A 26,755-nucleotide genomic window follows, 5' to 3' on the forward strand; every position below is an offset into this window, starting at 1 on the left:
TATTAGGATATCATGTTCTTAGTACTTGTAGCATGGAGGTGCTTTACCTCTTTGAGATGTTGACACCTTACAGAAATTGTTCTGCATCAGATACAGCCTCAAATTTGACATTAAGTTGAGGCATATTTTAATTTATGCTTTTGGCTCAGTTTGAGATTTAAATTTTTAAACAGCATGTGAAACTAGCCCTTTAACGTAAGTTTTAAAAAGTTTAAAATATAAATATCTCCTTAGTTTCATTATTACGTCACATAATTTGAGGTGAAACGATGTAGTAGAAAGTATACTGACCTTGCTGTTAAAAATGTGGGTTGTAAATTATTAACTGATCATTGGCATGTTTCTTTTCTTAATCTATTGTCTTAACAATGAGTGCCTAGTATATCTATGATACCTATTAGAATACCCGACATGAAGTTATTATAAAATGTTATTTCTCCTTTGCTCCTCTTCCTCCATTGTTAATCCGTCTCATCCTGTTTCTGCTCCTAACTATCAAGGATGTAAATTCCTGATTCTACTCTCAAACATCATTTTCCTGGATGTTAAGCTATATAAATACAAACTCTGACTTCTGAACATATATGGAAAACATTCTGAGATCAGTTTGGTTTTCTTCTTTTTAAAAGTTTCTCCATATATTTCCTCATGTACGATATAAGCACGACAAGTTGCAGAGCTATTAGAATCATGTTTTAATTTCTTTTTCAAACACTTCATCAAAAATTGGTTAGAATAAGCCTCCTGGTACTACTGGTTAATAGAAAGTTTACATGGTCTGAATTTTTCTAAAATAGTTTTGCAGGAAGAAAAATTGATTTACAATTAGTTTTAAAATACAAGATAGAAAATTTAGTGGCAACATACTATTATATTGAGAAAGTACAGCCGATGCAGTATTTTTGATTGTTTTGATTGTTTTTCTGTGATAAATTCTTCTTGGGTTAAAGGAAATTTTAGAGATACATATATTATTTGATCCAAAAGCTCTTATTGTTATTAGAGAAACATTTTTTTTTAGTTCTATTTGATAGTTGGTTGATTTTTATTTGAATTACTTTCCCAGTATTTAATTCATTTATTTCTTTCAGAAAGAATTTATGGTGGGATTTTTCTAGTAAGATGTCTACCTCTTGAGCGATAGACACTATAAAAAATGTGCCTGTATGTAAACTAGGATACAAAAACAAAACACCACACCCCAAAACGTAGAATTTACTGGAGAATAAGAACAGAGAATAAATTTTTTGTTTTCTAATGATTTCCTTGATAATGTCATTATAGCGAGTATCATGTAAGACACTGAATTTTCACTTATGTATATTCTATTTTAAGTGTTGTACTGAGTTGTATTTTTATAGTGAGATATTTAAAAAGAATATTTGGTATATTTTTCTTTTATTAAACCATAGAATTAAAATTGCCTCTTTCCTTGTAATTACTGTCATGTGCTAAAGACTAAAACTTGACAATAAAGTGGTTTAATTTTAGTTTTAACTATATTAATGAGTTGTTAATATATTGATTTGTTACTCTGACCTCTAATTTTAGTACTAATACATCCTTTTGGATGCTGTCTTGGTGTTCAGTGAGTAATAAAAAAGGCTTCTTTCTAGTTTAATGTATATTGAAATAAATACTCATCATAATTTTTCCTTTCGAAAGCAAAAAAATATCTAAATTCTCATATACAGCTTATGTAAGTTTAGATAATCTACAATAGGTATATGCTAAACATTGAAATGGTTCTATTCATTCTACAACTGTTTCTTTTTCCTGCTTTGTAAAATAATTTTTTTGGTTTAGTCTTTTTTCTACACATTCCTATCCTTGACTTTTCTTTCCAGATTTTGTTTCCTAGCCTGTTTGCCATGTTTCCCTTCTTACGTGTCAGGAAATTATTCTACCTTTCTCCATTTTGGTAAGATGACAATTTATAAAAGAAATGAAAATAATATATTCAGTATTAAATAGGTGGTGCACATTGATTTTTTTCTTTGTAATTTTACTAAAAGTGTACATGTTTGTCTGTCTGTTCTAACCCTTTGGTTTTCCATTTTAAAATAATATGAAATTCATGTTGGCAAAGTTTTTCCGATTAAAGATATTCTTTTGATAAATGTTTTTCTGTGTAATTGAGAAACATGAGAGTCAGTTTATTATCTCCCCAAATTTGATATTTCATTTTGATTTTTAAAAATACCATGTCTTCTTAGGCATTATTTAGAAGTGTAAATAAATGACTGGCAGAGTGACAATATGATGGCAAGAATTAAATGATTGTCATACCTTTTTTGCCATGTGTACAGTATAAATCCATTGTTACCACTCTTAGGTAAATTTAAATTTAAAAGTGTTTAAATATGTCATAAGTCAAAAATGTGCACTGTTACTAATCTAATGGCTTAAATGGAGGACCCGAGAGAGTTTTAGAATAGTAAAATTATTTGTCTTCGTGTCGTAGCCCAAAACTGGACATATGAAAGGCCTTTTTACATGAGCATGATGTATAATTTTTGTAAATGTACCTTTTATTTACCCTTTTAGTTTCGTTTATCTTCATCCCTTCTTTGTTTTTCTGTTTATTTCTTTTTCTTTCAGCAAGTTGCTTAAATATGCATTTGAAAATAATCTCCACAGGCCAAAATGATTATAGTGTACTTTTCAAGGATTTTGCGGTTTTTGTAGGTTGTCAATACACATTTATCAGCGTGAAAAAGCAATTTTTAACCCTTCAAACTGCAGTATATTTTAACATCTTTTAAAATAACGATTGTTTTATGAAATTTACAAATAAAATGAGACATTTAAATAATTTCCTTGATAATATCATTATAGTGAGTATCACAAAAGACATTGAATTTTTATTTAAATATGGATGAGATTTTTAAGTGTTGTACTGAATTGCATTTTTATAGTGAGATATTTAAAAAGAACATTTGGTATATTTTTCTTTTATTAAACCATATAATAATGCATTTTCCATTAAAGTTGCTGTGTTTCTTATTATGGTTGGTTATATTTTATAATTACTTATAGATAATTATTGAATAACTCAGGACAGTAATTAAACCGTGCACATTAGATCGCCTGTTGTGATGTATTAACCTATTTACTAGATCTAAGGCAGAACACACAAAATAATCCCAGAATGCGAAGATGGAGAAGAATTAAGAGGTCAACAAATATTTAAAGCTGTTATAAAATATATATTGCCAAACAGTGATACCTCTTCTTCTGCCTTATCCTTTGTGTCCTCCATCCCTTAAAAAAAATTATCTAAATGAATTACTTTGGATGTGAAAATTGATGAGTAAGCTTTGAGGTCAATAATGATAAGAATCTTTAGATTCTTTTAAGAGCACATCAGTGAAGTGTGGGACATCTAAATATTTGACAGAAAGCATTATACACATCTAGACAACAGTAAAATGAGGAATGATTCTATACCTAGAAAACTAGGCCAAAGATACCTGCTGCCATATCAAATATGTTGACTGATTAATACCCTTGGTTTGGAATCTGGGCTGAAGGAAGATAATATTGATAGTGGAAGTGTCTGGAGTTACCTTTAGGGTTCTTGTATCATTTATAGATATCTGGTCTTCAGAATTAAAGACCAGCTCCTTTAGTAAGGTTTTTCTGTATCATCCAGAAAAAGGAAAGGTATTACATACTGTTATTTCAGAGATACGAATTACCTAGATTTGTCTTTAAACCTGTTATTGAATTAAAGGTCAACTAGTTTTTGATGGAAGAACAAGTGGATGAGTCATGTAGCATTTTCCCTTAGTAACTGATTTGCCTTAGATTTATAACTACAAGCAGTTTGAGTCTCAGCTACAATAAACTGTACGTACATACATAAAGACACATTATACTTTCACTGTACATTGAGAAATGCAATGGCAGAGCAATAGGGTCACAGATAATAGTTGAGTCCTTAAAATTTGAATGTTAGGACACTACCTGAAGAGTATAACAAATCGTATGTGTTAATTTTATGATATATTGTAATTAATTATAAGTTGAAGAAATAAATCATTTTTTTAAAGCAAGAACTTAAAGTGACAGCTTTTTTATGCTACTGCAGCTAATGGTACAGATTTATATTTTTCAAGAACTTTTTGCTGAGGTCTGTTAGAAATATGAACTCTATATTAATAAAGTTTTATGCTATAAAATGTATCAAATAAAGAAGATATTTGTTTTTAAGGGTGAGTGTTGTTTTCCAAATGCATATGAAAAGCACAGGTCGTCAACTTGTGAGTCCTAGTGGTGCTCTTTTTAATATAGTTTGTTAAAAATCCAGAAACATTCTTTTTTACCTTTTAATCATGTAAAGTTATTTCTTAGTAGATGTTTATTTTTATTCTCTAGATCTTGTAAATTTTGATGACATAGCTTCCTCAGAAAACTTACTGCATCTCACTGCAAATAGACCGAAGATGCCTGGAAGAAGGTTGCCTGGCCGCTTCAATGGTGGACATTCTGTGAGTTACACTTGTTGTGAAATGGAATTTAGCAAATCCAGAGTCCTTCTGAAGATAAGAATAAAGAGGATTTATAGCTCCACTAAAGTTTAAAAATCAAGAAGATAGCTGTTACACTCAAGTGGCAAATATTTTATTTAAGGAGATGTAGGGAAAGAATCATGTTCATTTCAACAGAGCTTGGAATGGAAGGTTACAGAATCAGAAAGAGTTGTCTTTAGACCATAACCACAGAGCACAGGGTCAGAAGGGGACCAGGGTACTTGTATAATCTATCTAACAATAATAATTAGAATTGAGTGGTACATACTCATTTTAGGAAGAATGAGAACATTTTTTCCCCTTGAAGTAGTGTTTTTTGAAGTACTCATCCTGGTATTTAAATATATAACTTTTTATGCTTTCTGTACATTTGCTTGGGATACTGGTAGTACATTAGTGTTAATATATTAGCTCTTAAGCACTACGGTGCTTTTAAATTACATAAGTAGAGAAAATTTTTATTACTAAGAGGCAAGCTGCTTTTCCCTCAAGATAAGCAAGTATATTATCCAGCTTGGAATCATGTAACATCCTGTTAATAATGGAGTATCTGGAACAGTAGCTGCCAATAACAATGATAAAAGTTATTTATTATCCAGATACTAACATTTCCTCCTTTGGTGTTTTCTGTTTCTTGATTTAAAAAAATCATTTAGCCAACTCAAAGCCCAGAAAAAATCTTAAAGTCACCAAAAGAAGAAGATAGTGCCAATGTAAAGCCATCTGACTTTAAAAAGGATTCATGCTACTCTCCAAAGGTGAGGTGTGCATTGTGGTCTAAGATTTGTATAATTCGTAAGATTCTTTGTGAACATCAAAACAATGGAATTTAAAGTGTCATTTAAAAATTATTTTTTCTGCTAAGAAATAATTCCTGCTCAAAAATTGAGTTATTAAAGGTAAGTCACACTATTTACTGTATATCTTTTTTTAGAAGAGCTTACATTATTTTAATTGAGTAATGTAAATGTTATATATTGCATAATTTTAAAGGTGTAGGTCTGTTTCATTTTCCTATTAAACAGGCACTCATTAAGTCAGAAGCCATCACTTCTTTACTTCTTACCTAGCTTGATGCTTGACACCATAATAAGCACCGAATATATACTGGAATGAATGGCAGTATATATTTGGTGCTTATTATGGTGTCAAATTTTAACACCATCTATTTTATGGTGTTAAAACTCTTTTCTAATTTTTGCCATTTTAATTTAAGATGGTATTACCACAGCTGGCACTCGTCTTATATTTAAGAATGTCATATTCCTCCTCAAATTCATTTCAGGGTATTTGGCTATTCCATTTTGGCTGCTATTCTAGTTTATTAGATACACTTAATCTTATTCTTTATTGAAATTTTACTTACTGTTTTTTTATGATACAGAAAAAAGGGTATCAGACCATGTATTCATTTTAATGCCTCTTCCATGCATTTACTAAATTCTTCATAATTACTTTAAGGGAAGCTCTTTGGATATTCTAAACAATAACTATTTAGTAAGGAGGATCAAAACAATACGTTAATGCTGTTACAGTATTCACCCCCTTCTTGGCAGGGATTCATTCCAAGACCTCTAGTGGATGTCTGAAACTGGATAGTACCAAACTCTATATATGCTTGGTTTTTTTCTTATATGTACATACCTTTTTACTTAGGGGAAGCACTTCATGGCTTCTCTTTGGCATATATGAATTGTCAGCATCACTGCTCTTTTGCTTTGGGGCCATTATTAAGTAAAATAAAGGTTACTTGAACACAAGTACTATGATGCCATGACAGTTGATCTGATAACCAAGATGGCTGCTAAATAACAGTCTGGTAGCATACGCAGTATGGATACACTGGATAATAGGATGATTTACATTCTGGGCAGGTCAGAGCGGGATGACTCGAGATTTCATCAGACTACTCAGAATAGGAAGGCACTGTGTATTTTTCTAAATATTCCACTAGGCAAACCATAAAGTAAATATAATGGATTTTTTTTTTCTTTTTTTTTTTTTTTTAAATGAAACCTTTGACATTTCTCACAAAACCTTCTGGTAATTGCAACTTTATTCTTTGGTTATTGGTTGGTTTTTCTGGTTGTGAACATCAAACTGCTTTAAGTATTTCCAAATTTACCATTTATCTTGAAGTCTTTAATTATTTATCTCCTTGCTAGAAAAATCTTTTGAACTTAAATATATTAAATATGAATACAAATAAATTTTTCTATTATGTTTTCAGCCATCTGTGTACCCTTCAACACCTTCAAGTGCTTCTAAACCAAATACAGCTGCCTTTTTAACTCCGTTAGAAATCAAAGCTAAAGTAGAAGCAGATGAGGGGAAAAAAAATTCCCTGGACGAACTTAGAGCTGAGATGATTGAATTACTGTGCATAGTAGAAGCACTGAAAAAGGAACATGGGTAAGTCATCTTTGTTTTCTTCTTTGAGTATACTATGTAACATGTGTAAAAAATTCTTCCAAATCATATGAAGTAAACATGTAATCTGCCAAGTTACTGGTATGAACAAATTTGTTTTCAGAGAAATTTTCATTAATAGTGCTTCTGTCCTGTTGGCAAAAAACTTGAATTAGAAACCTTGTCATAGTAGTCCAGTTATAGAAAAGTTACATATATACGTATAATTAAAGGCTAGAAATCTTCTGGCCAAACTCGGGTTGATTAGTCTTAAAATATTAGAAAAACCATATTGTATTTTGGATCTGGGAGTGTATCTGTATATCTAATTTATTTCTCAGAAGACTTTGCTGTTTCTGCTGAGGTTGAGATGGATATTTATAAGACAAATGGGTTGGGATAGATGATCTCTAAGACCCTTCTCTTAACTCTAAAAGGTTTTAATAATGGTACATAGTGAGACATACCCTAAGTGAAAGAAAGTTAAGGATGTTTTAGAGCCAGAATATATTTAAAAGATCCCCTACTATATCCTCTGTATCCTCTTTTAACCATATCTTCTTTTGGTTCGGAGATCTTTAATCATTATTTGAGTTTTAAAATTTGTTAACATTTTAAACAATTTTGCAAAAGCTCAGTAGGTGAAACAAAGATCAGTTATTTTAACAGAACTGAGGGTGACGTTTTAGGTGCTCTTCCCTTTTTTCACCTTCTCTTGTAGCCTCTAAAAGCATTTCATGGAATATGAAATATATGAAAGTATAGAAATCACTACCAAAGACCATGTTAACTCTGAGCTTGTACCACTTTTTCCCTCAAACTCGGTAGACACTGGATTCTTTATTAAAAACAATATTGAGATTAATAACATGTATTTATAGTTTGCAGAACACTTTTATAAACATCTCTTATATAGAAACAAAAAATTTATCTTCAGCGACTGCTAATAAAACAATATATGATGCATATATATATCATATATAGAGAGTGTTTGTAATTTGATCCACGATAGTGCTTTCTTGAATCCTTATTAATCTGTTTCTGAGTCCAGCAAGTTTTTTTTTATTTTTACAGATTCTGCAATATACACATTGTAAATTGTAAGTTCATACATCTAGTAAATATTTACTGAGCACTACCCATGTATCCAAGAACTCTGGTGATTTTAACATTTGACATTTTTGATACCAAGTGTGCTATTTTCAATAATTACATATACAAGTTGCCTGTAGGTGCTCTTAAATTAGCTGTAAAATGAATAAAATATTTATGATTTATATCCATTTAAAAACATAATTTAGAAGTCTTGACTTCTCTGGGAAAATGAATGGATAATAGGTTTTTTAATCTGAAGAAGAGCATCACAGGAGAATGGATATATATAGATATAGATATTGATATATTGATATAGGGAAATACTGTACAGTATACAGCAATAAAAATAAATTGTGGCTACATTTGTCAATATGAATTAACCTAAAAAACATTGGGGGTGGGAAATACGAGTCAGACATGCATATAGTATTATTTTATTTACATAAAATTAAAAAGCATACAAAACCAAACTGTATTGTTTAATGGTATATTTGTCTGTGTGGTAGAGTTAGAAAGAAGAAAAGGAACAATAAATACTATAAAACTTTTCCTGTGATGGGGTCGGGGAAAAGGACCGAGGAGGGAGGGTCGTTTTGGGTATCAGAGGTACTGGTGATATTTTATTTCCTACACTGACTTGGAGTTCTTAGTTTTTTGCTTTATTATTATATTTTATAGGTTACAAATATATAAATAGTCTTTATGAATTCAGTATTAAAATTGAAAATGCATAGAACAAATCATTAAACAATTGAAGGAGATGACATGGAAAGATTGACAAAGAAATAGATCAGTAATCTATTTCTTCAGGAGAAAAGTTACAGGACAAGATGTATAGTTTTTTATTAAAATTCCTGGGGCGACATTGGTTAATAAAATCAAATAGGTTTCAAATGTACAATTCAAAAATACATTATATGTATATTGCATCGTGTGTTCACCACTCATAGTTAAATTTCTTTTTATCACCAAATATTTGACCTCCTGTATCCCTACCTACCTTCACCCTCCCCTCTTCCTTTGGTAACCACTAATCCAATGTCCAAGTCCATGAGCTTCTGTTTGTCATGTTTGTTTGTTACTTTCAGTTCTTTATCCCACATATGAGTGAAATCATATAGTTATCAACTTTTCCTTTGTGACTTATTTCGCTTAGCATGATAATCTCAAGACCCATCCATGTTGTCACAAATGGCAGTATTTCATCTTTTCTTATGGCTGAGTAGTATTCCATTATATATATGCACCATTTTTTCTTTATCCAATCATCTATCAAAGGACACTTCGGTTGTTTCCATGTCTTAGCTACCATGAATAATGCTGCGATGAACATTGGGGTGGATATATCTTCGCAGATAAATGTTTTCAGGTTTTTTGGGTAAATACCCAGGAGAGGGATTGCTAGGTCATATGGTAATTCTATTCTTAGTTTTTTGAGGAACTTCCATACTGTTTTCCATAGTGACTGTACCAGTTTACGTTCCCACCAGCAGCATATGAAGGTTCCTTTTCCTCCATAGCCTCTCCAACACTTGTTATTTCTTGTCCTGTTGTTAGCCATTCTAACAGGTATGAGGTGGTATCTCATTGTGGTTTTGATCTGCATTTCGCTAATAGCTAGTGACGTGGAGCATCTTTTTATATATCTGTTGGCCATTTGTATGTCTTTTTTGGGAGAATTATCTGTTCAAGTCCTCTGCTCATTTTTTAATTGGATTTTTTTTTTTTTATTGTTGAGTTGTTTGATCCTATTCTTGTAAAAAAACCAGAATGTTGCATAAAAATTTTATATTTATAAATATGTTTTTGAAAAGCAATGAAAATGTAAGCGTGGTACTAAATTAGATCAAAAAGCAAATAATAAGAGTAATGTAACACTAAGCATAGATAAATAGAGCAGGGTAAATATTCTAGGAATAAATCCTAATTTAGTTATAAATATAATACAGTAAACTCAGAGTAACAGAATAATTGGAGAAAAGGAAATGGGAAGTTAATTAGCTTAGAAGTACATTTTATATCACATATCAAAATAAGCCCTAGATGAAAAATTTGAGTTAAAAATTATTTTTAAAATTATAATTAGTAGAAAACAGTAGAAAATTTACTTCCAATAGAAATAGTTTTCTAATTATGAAAGCCTCAGAAGAAATTAGTTTTGAAACTATATAATTTAAAACTTCCTTCTTTCACATATTTTCCATGACAGTTTTCACGAGTTTCTCAAAGCTATTATTTCTACAGTATTCTTGAAGAGAATTTTCCTAGTATATGTCAAGAGGGTGAATATGTCCACACTTTTTGATTTAGAAATTCGATATGCTGATGTATTCATGATGTTAATGAAGTTCCTATTTCTCCCATTTCCTATTCTCCCGAAAGCTTGGCTATTTGAATACCAAATAACAGTTGTCAGAAATATGAAAATTTTAGCAGCCCAGAAATGTTTGAGAATACTTTGGGAAAAGATACAGTACAAAAAGAATATGTACTTATAGCTGTGGGGTTGGGGAAAGACTATAAAGAGAAGAGAACACAGAAAAATGAAAACATGAGTTAAGGAAGAGGTATTGTTGAAGTTTTTTATTTTGTTTGGTTTGGGAATTTTAATACAACTTTTAAGTTTGAAAAATAGAGAAATGTAAAGTCCAGGTTATCTTGTTACATAAAATATAATGTGCCTTATGGTATGTTTTCATATTCATTTTACCAAATTGTTTAGGCTCTTAAGATGTCTAGCCTGGGAAATGAATAATAACTGAATATGAGAAATTGCTTCTAAAGACCAGATATTATTTCTCTATCATTAACTGTTCTGTATTACCTTAAAAATTTTTTTTTGAAAATCTCAGGTTTGTCATGGTTTTGCTGAGTTTTTAACTGTCATTTTGGAAAACTAGAGATGTTGAATTTTTTCTCAATCAGTATGGCTCTTTCCTTAAAAAAGTTTTCCCAGTGTTCTGGGATGTCAAGCAACAGAGAATCCTGTTAACATTAATCAAATGTGTTGTTTAATTGAAAGACTTAATGGCAATAAATACTTTGTTTGTTTTTAAGGAAAGAACTGGAAAAACTACGAAAAGATTTGGAAGAAGAGAAGGCAATGAGAAGTAATCTAGAGGTAATTTCTCCCAGCATCGAGATTGTAGTCAGCATAAACTAGATGTGTTTTTTCCAACCCAACTGGGTGATTGATTCCACTGCAAATTATGCTATCCTACTTTAGTTGGACACTCCCTGTTGCTTGGTAGCTGTTTAATTAATCTCTTGTTGACTCCCTGTCACATTCCATTCATTCATTCAGCAAATGTTTTTGGAGCACTAAATCTCATTGGCAGTACATGAGACACATTAATGAGACAAATGTGGTTCTTGCCTCTTAAGAGTATTTAGTTATAGATATTTTGCACTCAACACTGCTTCTTTCCTGAGCTTTATAGTTCTTTTTTATTCAGTTTAACTTTTTTCTTTTTCTTTTTTTTTTTTTTTTTTTTTTTTTTGCCTGGGGCAAAGCTTCTTGGTGGTGGTGGTGGTGGTGGTGGGGTGGTGGTAATGGGATGACTATAGATTTGCTAACTTTGGTTTCTTATTGAGAGTTTACTTTGTAACTATAACATCATCGTGTTCACTCTGCCGATGACCAACCATTTCACTTCTTTTCTTTATCTTCCTTAATTTTTTTGCCATCTGTACTAACTTTGATCTTCATTAGTAGTCTTTTCTGCTTGTGTCCAAGAAAGTATGTCCTGCCTTTTTCAGAGACTCTTTCCATTCCGTATTTAAATATTTTATACTCCTCCCTATTTTTACCTTGTCTCATTACTTACCTATGTTTTTTGTTAGCACTGTGAAACAGAGAGAACATGAGACTTGCCGTTAAAAACTTAAGCTCCTCTTCTGACACTCTGACTTTCAGTTTTAAACCATATGTCAAGTATACCTAACACTTTCTGTACGTTATCTCATTGGACACATAATAGCTTGTAGGGATTATCGTTTTATTTAAAGGGTGAAGAAACTAGGGTTTTAGAATGATTAAGTCACCAGTGGAACTGAACTTTTTAACAGAAGCAGCCAGACTTCAGAACCTTTGCTCTTAGGGATTAAGTTATACTGTTTGAGTTTGAGAGAGTCTCTTAACCTCCCTTGGTTTTAGTTGTTGAGGTAATAATGTATATGAATGTATTTGGTTAATGATCAAAACTCTGTTTTTACTTTTATATGACAGCTGTATCCCCTTTATTGGCTCTTTCCCTTCTTTCCATGACAATGCTTACTTTTTTTTCCTTATTCATAAAACAGAGAAAAGCCCCCTTTCAGGTCCGTCTTACATTCTTGTAGATCTACTGTAGTTTTCTCTTTTCATTTGGATTCATTTGTTGCAAAACAAAAAGCCTACATTTACAGTCTCTAATTTTTCACCTTTAATTCAGTCCTTAACTCCTTGCATTTTTGGTTTACTCATGACAATTTCAGTATCTCTGCAATTTCTACAGTGTTTCATGTTTTTATCATTGCTGCTCTTTCAAAGATTTGCCTTGTTTTTTTGTGATTTTTACTCTTCTGTCTTTAACTTCTCTATGTCTTCCTTTCTTACAACATAAATGAGGTTTTCCTTTAGTACTATCCTAGGCTCTCCTTTCTTTGCATTCACGCTTTGCTTATCTAGGCCCATGGATATTGTGTTTAGCTCTAGTTCATCTTTCATTTAAATCTAATTCTTCTTTTCCCATCTTCTAGCTATTAGTTTCCCTGGATATTCCCCTATAAACTTAAACTTAGCATGTTCATATTAAACTTGTCATCTTCCTTTCCTTATCCTCTGATTTTCTGTTGCTGTTGATGGTTTCGTTTGCCTTCTAGTCATGCAGACATGATACTTCTGTTCTCTTCTAATTCCATTCACTATCAGGTCTATTAGCTTTACATCCTAACTTTTATCTCTTTATTCCTATTGTTTCTTTCCTTATCTCATGCTGTTTATCTTCTGTTTAGCTTGCTGAGTTTCTTTCATTCTTATCTCAAATTAATATTTCCTTGCTTAGTACTTTCAAGAACTTTGTATTACTTGCCGAATAAAGTTTAAACTTCTCAAGTTGGCATATGAAATCTTTTATGTCTTGATCCTAGTTTATCTTTCTTTCCTCACTTGTTCAATCCCCAACTGTCCCTTACAGTTAATCATCTGAAGTTTTACTCTTATTGTATTTTCCTGGATATTCCTTTGTCTCATCTTCTCATGCCCAAGTTCTACAGACTCTCTTAAGGCCCAGCTCAGTCACCTTAAGCTGGTACCAGTCTTCTAACTAAAAATAATTTGCCTTCTTCCAAGTTCATATCCTTTAGTTATGTAAGAATGAATAAGTACTAATTTTCTATCTTATCACTGTTACATTATGTACTTATTTTGCCCATCTTCTACACTGTAAGACTGTTGGAAGTGGGATCTGTGTCTCTTTCATCTTTGCGCATAGCTTCTAGGCCAGTGCTGTATATACATATTAAATAGCTCATAAATTTTTGTCAAATTCATAAACGTTAGAGGATACATGTCAAAGCAGTCTTAAATTCCCAGTGTATAGCATAGTAGAAATTGAGAAATTAAAAAAGAATATTTCTGGACTTTCATTCTTTCTATTTTATGTATTCACATTTATATTCATATATGAAAATAAGGTAAGAAAGTAAAAAAGGAATTAATTTGTGTTAATTTGTCACAAAAATTATGAGAAAAGTCAAATGAATTATTTCTTTCTTGAATTTTATTTGATTCAATTTTTCCAGCAATATCAGCTGTTACTTAGCCTCTCACTGGCTTGTATTTATACATTTTTTTTACTTAATGGGGAAGGTTTTGACTCTTGTATTTGTAAAAGCACACTTATTCAGGCATTCAAGCTTTAAGATCATACATTCAAAGGAAACATTATATTTCCCCAAAGATTAAAACCAGTACTTTGAACTGCTATGAAGTTAACATTATATAGTATTAAACTGAGGAGTAATAAAAAGGGCTAAAGATGAACAATGAACATAAAAGAGCTAGATGAGAAACTATATAAGTATTTGCCTGATATCTAAATTTATGACAAATAGCGGTCTGTTGTATTACTGACTGCATATAGAATTATTTCCACTCCCTACTTCCTCTTCGACCAATGTCTTTTTCTTTCCTTACTCATTAAAGTTGGTACAGTTGATCAGTGTATCTTTGGAATAGAGACACTGATAGTACATTAGGTTGAAGATTGAGAGATTTTGACTCAATTCAGTCTGAACATTATGACTTGTCCCAATCCAATGCTGTTGAAATGTTTTGCCAGTAATAATATTAGTTGAAGAAGAATATCAAGAAAGATCCTGGAGTTAACAAATCATTCTTAAATGGTTAGAATCCCTTAGGAAAGTGTGAGCATATTGAATTCTACTTTTTAACTGTGGCAAAATGCTCATCATTTAATAATTAACTATTTGTTAGAGGTTAGTCATAGCATGTATTATTTGTATGTATTGTTGGGTGCATAGATGATGATATCCTTAGAAGGTAAGGCCTAAATATTTCCACATGCAGTGAAAGGTTATAGATGATCAAAATATTATATAATTGTGAAGAGAATATAAAAACTGGGCTTTAGAGCCTTAGACCTTAGCAGTACAAGTTTTGTGTCACTTGCTACTGTGGAACTGTTGACATGAGTATTTAATTTTTTTGAATCTCAGTTTAGTTATTTGTAATATGTCAAAATTAAATAACTAGTTATTGTGAAAATTTAATGAATTTTCCATTTTTTAAAAAATTTCTTAAATTGCGAATTTCTGTTAAGTGAAGAATACAGTCTGCTTAAAGGTAGAAATATTTCCAACACAGTGACTGAATCTTAAATATATTTTTGGGCTTTAAAGATAACTTAATCTAGAACATACTATTTACAGGTCAAGAAATTGAGACCAAATGAAGTTAAATGATTTACCAATAACCTATAGGTTGTAAGTGAACAATATAGAACTAAACTGGTCCTTTAATTAATTTATTTTATTTATTTTATATATTTTACTGTTCTGTACTGTCCCCTTTGTTTAATTACAGGTATATATAACTTTCTTAATTTGGTGTCAAGGGTTCTTTTGTTCTTCGTAGGGCTCCTTTTCTTACAGTTTTTTCAAATGCTCACATTACTTAACATTGTTCTGGCTGCAACAACTGTAGTTCTTTTTTTGTTGTCACCTGTCATTTAAGAATTTGCACTGTGGCATTTTCTTTTGTCGAACTTTTTCTGTATTACGACCTTGGAAATTTTATGTACACACCATTGGAAATTGGATTTTTTAATGGAAATCAACACCTGGAGGCTTAAAAGTGTGATCAGATCTTAATAGCATACTATAAAATAAAGAAACTTTACTAAAATAAAGATATTTTACCTGTTGCTCAATTTACGTTTTGTATTTTAGGTAGAAATAGAGAAGCTGAAAAAAGCAGTCTTGTCTTCTTGAAGTGGCACGGACCCAGTGCTTTTAATCTTACAGGGATTCAGAAGCAACACTATGAATTTCAACTGACTTGTTACTTAAAAATAACGAATGCTGATGTTGTGATAAATATGAATATGTGAACTATAAAAGATCTATAGAAAAGTAAGGGGAGGGTTAGTTTTATATATATATTGTTTTGCCAATATGAAAAATAAGAGGCCTTATTTCTTATGTGCTGGGATTGCAAACTTTTTTTTAGTTTGCTTGGAAATACTACTGAATCTGTATAAAAAGGAAAGTTCACAATAGTTTTTTTATTGAAACTTGTACTATTATTTTTAAAGAGATCTATACTATAAATATGGTGATATCTTTACAAATAATCTGTAAAGTGTACTAAAGAGGGAGAAATTAGCTTTATAGTAACTATAGTCACTACTTTTCCCATACAAAATACATAAGGGATATAAACTGTGTGTGTGTATATGTATATATATATATTTTCCACTTTTACTCTTTACCCAGGATTACACTGTTGTGCCTGTTCGTTTGCAGTGCTGTTTATACTTTGGGTGATGAAATAAGAGTTTCCTGGCTATGTACCAGATTATTCACCCATGCGTATAGTAATAACTAATGAAATAATCAAAATAATTTCTTCAGCTTTTAGAATATTTTATATTGCTTGCACTATAGGATTCGTGAAAGGAATTTAGTTTTAAGATGTATTGGATTGTTAAATATATTTGGGAAAATGAGCTGTATTTTAAATTCATTAGATCTAAAGAACTAAAAATGTCAATTTAACCCTTAATGCATTGTGCCTAGAAACTACAGCACATATAATATGCAAACACCAGCTTCATTGCTGTACTTTTCTGCTTATTTTCAGGCTTAAACATTATTCATTTCATCATCTCGTGACTTAATTCTTTATGCCCCTCCCTCTAACTTTTAATAGTAGTAATATTAGGAAAACAAAACAAAACGTTCAGAAGTTCAGTGTGAAGTTTCATACTTTGACAAGTTATTGTGTAAATACTCAGGTTACAAGTGTAATTTACCTAATAGACCAAACTAAGTGGTGGAGTTACTTTGGGCTGTCATTTAGGAACCAACTTTATAAAGAGTGTTAGTATATCATAAAATGTAACATTGTCATTTATTTAAAGCCAAATATAGTTGACCATATTCAAAATGCATTTTCATAAAATGGATGGATTAGCAGTCCCTTCGGAGTCACTTATGAAAAGTTGAAAATTTAAAAATGTTATATCTATAGTCTCAAAATATGGGGTTTTATATTAAAGGTAGGAATTTGACTTTTTTCATTTGCAAAAAAATACATTTTAAGATTTATTATAGCAAGTGACTTTCAGATTTTGAGTAACATCTGTCATCCCAAAGTAACATTTTATGTTACTTTAAACCACCAAATCAATATTTTTCCTTTAAGTTTTGATCTTATAATACTGAAACCTTACGTGAATGACATTTTGTCAGGTTGTTTCAAATGAAAGAACTGAAATAGAAAATGATAGAAATTCCAGTTCATAATTACTTAATGTTAAATTCACAACTCACATTAGTACTTTTGGAGAAACTTGATTGTCTTGAATATGTACATTTTAACTCTTTAAAGTCCTTAGGCTCTTCAAATGAGGTCACTACTGAACAAAATTGTTTAGTCCTATCTAATGTTTCTAAATGACTTGTCAAATGAATGATTTCCTTGTTAAATAAGTTAGGTCTTACTTTCTTTTAATGAAAGTCCTTAGGTAGAAATAAAAACAATATATCCTAGAAATCATTCTCAAACTTTCTGTTTGGAGAAATCTGTTAAGTGATCCCTCTTCACCCTAATGATGGGATGGGGGAAGTTTCCAGTAGATTTCAGACTGTTCTTAAAATTTTTTGTTGGTCATTTTCTCATTGGTATATATAATCAAAACAGTCATGAGTATGGAAATACGTTTAAAGTATTTGCTTATATACTTCTTCAGTCAGAATAGAAAAGTAATTAAAATACTATTTCTATTTTTCTGCCTTTGACCAAATATAAAAGAAAACCAAACAAACTCAGACTCAAAGGGAAAACTGATTATTTTTTATCTAACAATTTACCAGTATTTGTTCTTATATGGGAATTTTATTAATTCTTGTTCCTAAAGTTTATGTCACAAAATGTTATGTAATAATAATAGCCTTTTCTTGTGGGTAAATCATTATTTTTTTCTGTGAGTGAGTATAAATGACAGATGTGGTAAATAGCACGGAATCTGTCATTGCCAAATTATTAATGAGTGTATTGTTGAGGTTTGCTATTCCTTGAAACATACAATATTACTAATTTTTCTTATTGTATTTCAATATTAGAAGCACTGTGTGTTGCGTGCATGTGTGACAACTAAGCTTCTTTACAAAATTTAAGTCTGAAACCTACATAATTTAAGTCTGAAGATAGAATGAGCCTGGTGTAACAGATGGTTCTCTTTTATTATATACTTCCTACTGTGATCATAGAAAAAAAAACCCAAGTGCTCTCAAGATTTATTGGTAAACATTTTATGCTTGCATTTAAACTTGAAACATATGAACAAAATGAGACAATCAGTTAAAATCAGAAATGAGAAGTGTTAAAAAGTTAATGGCCTTGTTTTGCTATAGCAATAAAATGACCAAGTGCAATGACTTGATTTAATAAAATCATCTTTTAAAAGTTGCTGCTATGAATATTTTAGCCATAAAATTTTACCCTTGTTTTCACTTGACTTGCCTTCAGTAATTATTATGTAATGCAGTTGGTGTTGTAGTATTCTAACATTCCAGAGTAGGAGGTATGGGGATTTTATATATATATGGGGAAACTCAAACTCAAAAGCCACTCACTTGTTTACAGGTGCTGTATAAAAGCATGCTTCTCTTTCAAAAAGAAAAATTAATAATAAAGAATAGTATTGCCAGTTGTGTCGGTCTTTACTGGTTATTCTTCATTAACTTTAGCATATGCTTCTTGCAGAATATAATGAAAATTATTTCCTATTACTTTGAATTTTCTAAATAAAAGAATATAAACAGTTAAAGGAAAGCATCTAAACCTTTGTGGCATTTACTGAATCTTTGTGAGTCTGTTTCTTCACCTCAGGAGTAGCAGGAGAATTTGAAATGATTTATATAAAGAACCTTATAGAGTGCTTGGCATAGAGTAGATTTAAAAAAAAAAAAAGGAAGCTGCTGTTTTACTCTTCTCAAAAACATTTTAGTGATGTATATGATTAAGAGAAAGGAGGCATAATACTTCCTCTTCCCCTGCTGTTGAATATAGCAGCTCTTTGGGGGAAATAGTCCTTTCATTTGTATTGTATTCAAAATGGGTCTGCAACCATCTTACGGATTCTGTCTCCCAGTGATTGGCCCAACGGAGAGTAGTTTGCTCAAATTAAGTTATTCATTTAGAGACTGAGATTTAAAAAATTTGAAACAAGGAGCTAGTCTTAGTACGGGAGCTCTCCACAGTTATAGTCTCCTGTCATGTAGAAGAAACTGATTTGAAAGAACAAAACTTAATGGAGCATAAAGAAAAGGGAAACAGAATCCACAAGGATTTTAAAACTGATTACAAGTCATTCCTGAGCCCTAGCTATGCATTCATTGTTTGGTTCTTTAAGCATAAAGTTGCACATAACTTCTTGGGTTTGTGAACTTACAACTGGAAGTCCTGGTAAACCTGATAAACAAGGTAGTCAGAAGACATTAAAGGCCTATATATATATATATATATATATATATATACTCTTGTTGAAAATGTGCCATATACATGACTCCAGGCTTTCTAGAAACCTACTGGAAGATCTGAATCATAGAAAAGGAATAAGACACCACTGTGAAGTAATATGGAAAATAAGTATGACATGTCATTTAAGTTAAAGTTTGAAGTTTGAAAACTTCTACTTGCTGCTTCTTGGCCTTTATAAACAGGCATAAATTAGGCCTTGCAGGGACATGGTGGTAAAGTTTTGGATTATAGAATTTTAGTGTTTGCAGGGACATTGGAGAGTGTCTAATCCAACCCCTGTGCAGGTGTTTTGTCTATAAAGACATGATTTTGCTGATTTAGTCCCATTCTAGGAAGTAAAAGCAGATAGCAATTTAATGCAAATGGATCTATTAGGTTTTATTACCAGTTAAGACTGGTGAGACTAGAATGGGTCTGGGTTTTAAAATTGTTTTCTGAATCCTAACCATTATTGCTTTTATTTTACCACTGTCACCTTTATTGTGAATATGCTTGTTCTATATAAGGAAAATAAATATAAATATCAGTATTTTTTACATAGAGCCAATAATTTTGCTATCACAGAAGGTGGTGTGGTTTTCATTTTGCAACTACTGGGTGGTATTCTTTCCTATCAGGTTACAAGTGTTATTACATTTCAGTTCCTAGAAAATTATGTGAATAAAGTTACTAAAAGAAAAACTATATTTTAAGTGTACCGAGTAACAAAATTTTAATAAAGGAGACCACTTGTTAACATTTCATAGTATATTTTTAGAAATATTCCTCAACGTTAATTAAACAGAATACAAATAGAATCTGATATGATGAAAAACAAATAGAATGAAAAATAGTATATTAAAGATTTAAGATAACAGCATCTGCAAATAAGTAAACACAACCAAAATTTATAATAATAAAAATACCTCCTAAATGTTTTTTGAAGTTTGGAACAAAATGACAGTCTCCCTAGACCTTGTGCCAGATGTAGATCACTCTGAAGTGTCCATCTGATCATCTTAGTCCTACATCGTATGTAGCAGGATGGCAGGGGTTGTGGAAAGAGAAGCTACACTAATTGTAAGCCCTATTAATTTGAAGGATGAGAATCTGGCAGGGAGATGTGCTCTTAGGAAAGTCAACAGATGCGATGAAAGGGTGTTTTAGATAACATTCTGAATTAAAGTTACAGTCATCTCCCTCCTGCGCCTCCCTGCACTAATCAGCAAATTGCTGACACCCTTCAAAGGTGAGTAACCAAATATCACACACAACTTTATAGGTGTGCATGTTATATTCAAATGTACAGTATAAAGAAAAAATGCTGAACCAAACTCGATTCTACAAATGAAAATCCCCACGTCCCAGGGGGAAGGTGTCAAGATACATAACACAAAGATACATTTTAAGTTATAGAACTTTTGGATAAAAAATGAATACTGATCCAAAAAGAAAATGAAAAATTTAATTGACTAATCATACCATAAATAGGAAATGTAATTAAAGCTGCACTACTAAAAAATGACTGTAAAGCCACAAGGGATCATAGCTATGTTTTAACTGCTTTAAACTACTCGGAGCTTTAGAAAAAGATAAATTCCTCAATTCATTTTATGAATCCAGCGTAACTTTAAACCTGATCACAGACCAACCTCACTTGTAATTTGATATCAGATCATCAGCCTTAATACATGATATGAAATGAGAAAAACGATCATGCTGACAGGGCAAGGCCAAGCATTTCCTTTACTGAGAATACAATGACACTTTGGTAGCACTGCTTTGATCGATGGGGACACACCAACAAATCTCACTAGTGCACTTACACCGTCAATGCAACTATCAACAGTGAAAATAGTAACTAACATCTTAGTAGTATTATGGAAGTAGTTTTGAGTTGTGGACCACACTTTAAGAACTGCAGACCTAAATCAATATCCTGGTATGGTCCCTAGGATAATGGAGACGGTAAGTGTTGAGTGGATGCCTCAAATCAATGAAAAAGGATATGGCCCTTCTTTACCCCTTGTCTTTCTTTACTCTCCTGCCTTTTCTTATTCAAGGATTCCAGTTGAAATAACTTCTCTAAACCACTATCATGCCAATTATAAAATAGCCATGCTTCCGGGGACTCTGCATTAGGCTCTTAAAATACTTTTAACACATTTAGTAAACTAGGCTTTAAGTAGTGTATTTACCCTAACGTTTATAGTAAACATCATTAAAAATAGGTGTTATGTTAAATCTATCATCTATGTATCTATCATCTACTTAACTATCTTAACAATTTTATGTGATAGGTACTATTATTTTTCACATATGAGGAAACAGGCTCAAAGGTTAAACAACTTGGCCACAGCCACCAAGCTAATAAGGGATGGAGCTAAACCCAGACAGATTGGTTCTGAAGTCTGTGCTCTTGGTAATATGGTTTCCCTGCATAGACGATGTATAAGAAATAAGGAACCTGATGGGGAAATTTTTCTAGTCTCAGTTCTTTTATCTATGTAATCATTTATATTAGTATCAAATTTTTCTATCAGGGAGTTAGACTAATTTACAAAGTCCATTTTCAGTGATCCCATAGTCTTAGATTTATCTGTGTGACATGATTGCACATAAATTAAGATTTTAAAGAACATTTTTTGTTTCTTAGTGTATTTGTAAACATGATTTTTGTGGCTTTTCAGCTAAGATGAAAAACAAAAACCCTACTTAGCTTCCATAAAGAAAATGACCACTAGATGGCAGTCAAGTAAAGCTCAGCTGCTTTTGGGTATCTGGAAGGAATCACAAATACATGTGGAAGCTGCAAACAAAACCTTAGAAGGCTCCAACCCATTTAATTCACTCAGAACCGAGACACAACCATTGCATTCTCCTAGCCCAGCCACTTCTCTGCTAACTTGCATATGATTGATTGAAAGACTTGAGGCCTTGGAATCTGATCTGGCTTTGGAAACTGTCTTTAAAAATTAGCTGTGTGAAGTTGGCAATCTTGTCACCTTATCTATAAGAGAGCTAAAAAAAAATTGGTACGATTTAAAGCCTTTCCTTTTAACTATATATACTCAAAGTAGAGAGAGAGAGAGAGAGCAGGCCCTTAGTGCTTCCTTCTTGTTTTTGCCCTGGAGAACAATCATGTCACAACAGCAGCAACAAAACCAACTTGCTTTTGGATGTTGGTGCTATGACAGCTTCTTTGACCCCAAGTTTGCTGCAGTGGGTACTCATGCCCTTCCTCACACTTATGATTTGCCATTGCCTGGCCTTGTTTCTTTGAGAGCTGCTCCTGTTTCTCCATTTTGTCCTGCAGTGTGTTCCTGTATTAACCAGGCCAAAGAACAAATTCCCTCCATGGTCACATATGACAAGTTCACAAATTAGTGAGGTTGTGTTATGGACTTCTTAAAGAGATTCTGGTGGGATAGCTCTTATTTTGTCACTTTTGTCTTCCCCACAAGGGCCTACTATGATTTACGTAGTGTTGGACTCTGACATTACAGCCCAGAGCAGCTAGTCAGTGGAGAGTCCCCATGGTGCCATGACCATGCCTGAAAAATTAAATCCATTTTCAGCTTTTCTCTCCAAAAAGAGGTTAAAATGTCCATCTCATGGTGATGACTACAGAGTCACAAAAGCAGAGAACAAGCCTACCCCAGAAAGGACCTGGTAATCTGAAATATTTTAGACATGGAACACATATGGTGTAGGATGACAGAGTAAAACGACATCACACAGCTCTTTCCACTAACCAATAAAATGACACCAAGCTATCTGCAGTGCCCTTTGGGGAGAAGCAAATCCTTCCACGGATCTCAGTTGATAAAGGCTCAGGTCTCAGTCACTTTGAGCATGTGACAAAACTAATGATTATGATTCTTAATAGCGATAAAGGTCATGGAGTATGAAGAGAACACAGGACACAGAAAAGTATTCAGATGTAAAAGTGACCATTTTCTTACTCTCTTCAAGATTATGACCTGTCCCATGGGGGGAGAGAAGGAAATGGAGAATGAAATATGATAACATATATTTATTTTAGTCCATTGCATATGTCAATGTATGAGTAGTAAAAAACTGCTATATACTTTTGGTTTCATCTTCATCTAAAGTCCTTGTTCCCACTGATGGCAAGGAAAAAAGACACAATTTGTCATTCAAAGGCAATAATATCATTTGGTATAAGTTATTGTATATATAAAGTGATAATTGAAACAAAGTTCTCAGATTGTTCCCACTTCAAGAGTCTTTGTTCCTACTGTGCTGTCTGTGCGTGCGTGCATGCGTGCGTGTGTGTGTGTTTGTGTAGGGGGATCAGATATATCTTCTTGACAGCAGAAGGTGAGACCTCACCTGTCTGTTGTCCCTTATGCCTTCATTGGCCCTCAGGCCACAGTCTTCATGGATCATCTCCGAGCCTCTTGTCCCATGTCCACTGGAATGCTGCTGGTCCTGACTAGTTTTTCATGGCATCACCCTGATAATGCACTTGGTTTCCGCCAAAACCTCTAATAATGGGTCTCCAGGTACAACGCCTCCTCATCCCATCCCAATTCTTCCCCCAGTTCTCAAAGAGTCCCATAACCAAGGCATCCGCAGATTTCTGGGTCTGGTTATACCCAGTCAGCAGAAGAGAGATGGTTATCTAGCTCTTACCTGATTACCCTCTTTGCTTAGTTCAGTATTGAAGGAACATGCTGGATTCCTCATGAGGCCTCTCCAGGAAGTTTGAAACCCCACCATGACATGTCTAGAGAGAGGGAGCATGAGTCTCTTGTTCTCGGATCTCCTGAACATCGCTGTGTGTGTGTGAGCCCCTTGCTTCCCTCTGCCCTTTCCTTCCCCAGGTGAGTGTTGACCTGAGAAGATATTTGAATCTCATCTCTTGCCCTGTTGTTGTTCTTGCTCTCTCATCCAAAGGTTCCTCTTGTCTCAGAACCAGAAGTTCTCTGTATTCATTTTCTATTGCTGCTGTAATCCCCACAGACAGTGCTGTAAAACAATAGAAATGTATTATCTCTCACGCTGGACATCAGAAGTCTGAGATGAGTCTCACTGGGCTAAATCGAGGGGTCGGCAGGGCAAGTTCCTTTCTGGAGGCTCCAGGGGAGAATTCATTTCCTTGCCCTTCCCACTTTCCAGAGGCTGCCTGCATTTCCTGGCTCAAGGCACCCTTCATCTTCAATACCACGATGGTGGGTTGAGCCCTTCTCATGTTGCATCCCTCTACCTTCTTGTGCAGTCATATCACTCTGAGTGACTCTCCTGCCTCCTTCTGCCACTTTTAACAACCCTTGTGATTGCACCGGACCCACCCAGATAATCCAGGCTAATCTCCCCATTTCAAGGTCCTAATTTAATCACATTTACAATATCTCTTTTGTCATGAAAGAACATATCCACATGCCCCAGGGACTAGGACATCTATGTGGACATCTATGATATGGGAGAGGGAGGCGATAATTTTGCCTACCACAGGCTTTTGGCTTCCTATCAGATTGAAATGTTCCTCTATCCTCACCTCTGTTTCCCTGTCCCTTCTTCCCAGAGCAGTGTTGGAAAGGCCTCAGGGAAACAAATCAGCTCACAAATGAGAGTAATTACTTTTTTTAGGGTGTGTAATTCAAAACATCATCCCCAATATAAAAAATGACTTACTCCTAGAGTGCTTGTGCCAGAGTTAGGACCGTAACGTGCTAGGCAAATCCTTTGTAATTTTCATAATCCCCTGAGGTAAAAAGAAAACAGAACAAAACAAAGAACACTTTACATATTATTTCACATGTAGTAGATAGCTGGACTGGCTGGGTGCTACAAATGTAGAGACCCTCACTAGTCCCCCAGCTAATGGTTATTCAGGATTTATGATGTGCCAGGCACTATTCTTAGTGATTTTACATGGATTAACTCAAACAATCCTACGAGGCAAGTAATATTATCAAATCCTGTATTTGGATGCTTGTAAAAAAAAAATTTCAGCACGGCATTATTTTTTTCTCCTAATGCTGTAAATCAGGAGGCGGTTGGCTCAGAACTTGTGAAATTTCTCAAGAAGATATTTAGAACCACATCTCCTCCTATATTCCTAGTCTGTCTTCCCTAGGGTGGGGCTTTCATTCTTACTTTATAAAATAAATACGGTCACTCACCACATAATGACGTTTCAGTCAACGATGCATATACAGTGGCGATCCCATGAGATTATAATGGGACTGAAAAATTCTATTGCCTAGTGGCATTGTAGCTGTCCTAACATTGTGACACAACACATTACTCACATGTTTGTGCTGATGCTAGTGTAAACAAACCTAGTGCACTGCCAGTTGTATAAAAATATGGCACACACAATTACAGTGGTAGGCTACACCATTTAAGTTTGTGTAAGTGAAGTGCACTCCATGACGTTTGTCTAACTATAAAATCGCCTAATGATGCATTTCTCAGAATGTATCCCTGTTAAGTGGTGCATGACCGTATTGCATTTGTTTTTATTGTTGTTATTTTTTGTATAGCATTTGAATCCCAGGTAGAAAGAGGGAAAAGGGTGAGTAGGCCAAAGGCACATACCGACTGAGTCTGCTCCTCCCACCCCACTTTCTTTTAATGGGAAAAACAATAACTTTTCCAAAAGCCTCACCCGGTATCTTCAATTAATACCTCATTGACCAGAGAACTTGGTCATATCCTCAACTCTAGTGACAAGGGTCTGTAGGAAGGTACATATTTTAACAGAGCATGTTACAATTCTGAAAAAAAAAAAAAAAAAATCAGGGCTTGTTAGTTACGGAAAAGGGGAGAATAAATACTGAGTGGATATATCACCACATTCCCGTTTGCTGATGAACCCACTAAGGAAAGGAGAGGTTAACTAATTTGCCAAGTTCACATAGCTGGTAAGTGATGGTGTAGGCATAAATGTATCTTTTCGAAAATCAAGTTCTGGTGTGCAGTGAGTGTTTATGCTTTGAGAACCCCTTGGCAGTTCTTTTCTTTTTGTTCTTTCTCCTCCTCCTCCTCCCCCTCCTCCTCCTCCTTCTCCTCCCCCTCCTCCTCCTCCTCTTCTTCTTCTTCCTCTTCCTCTTCTTCCTCTTCCTCTTTTTTTTTTTTGTGGGAGCTTTCTGCTGTTGCTCCCCAGCCCTTCCAGCAGATGTGTAAGCTTCTAATTACTTAGATTAAAACCCTTTATACTTGAAATACAAAGAGTATTTGTGTGCATTCACTCACGCACATACAACACACACAATTTCGATACAGTTTTAAAGATTTTATATGCTTCTATAGCCTATTAGTAGATACTATTTTAGGACCCCACGGAGGCTTTCATGGCACTAAATCAAATTAATAAGAACTAAACGTTTTTCTTGTAAAATAAAGTTTTGCAAGACAGGATATACAGACAATGTAAGGGGCAAAGGAAAGGTTGCATTTCAATATTTTTACTCACTACTGAGCAGTTCTTTTCTGC

General features: G+C 33.2%; 1 protein-coding gene across 1 annotated transcript in view; it reads left to right on the plus strand.

Moving 5' to 3' along the window:
* The window catches only part of CD2AP (CD2 associated protein), a 110,850-nt gene extending 92,371 nt beyond the window's left edge, over window positions 1-18,479 (plus strand). Inside the window, exons 13-17 of the mRNA XM_023527690.1 lie at window positions 4,381-4,493; window positions 5,192-5,293; window positions 6,766-6,947; window positions 11,097-11,160; window positions 15,492-18,479. Coding sequence (XP_023383458.1) covers window positions 4,381-4,493; window positions 5,192-5,293; window positions 6,766-6,947; window positions 11,097-11,160; window positions 15,492-15,533 — 503 coding nt within the window. The 3' untranslated portion in view covers window positions 15,534-18,479. The remainder of the gene's footprint in view (window positions 1-4,380; window positions 4,494-5,191; window positions 5,294-6,765; window positions 6,948-11,096; window positions 11,161-15,491) is intronic.
* The last annotated feature ends 8,276 nt before the right edge of the window (window positions 18,480-26,755 follow it).

The sequence above is a fragment of the Pteropus vampyrus genome, unplaced genomic scaffold (genome assembly GCF_000151845.1).
Source record: "Pteropus vampyrus isolate Shadow unplaced genomic scaffold, Pvam_2.0 Scaffold18, whole genome shotgun sequence".
NCBI lineage: Eukaryota > Metazoa > Chordata > Mammalia > Chiroptera > Pteropodidae > Pteropus > Pteropus vampyrus.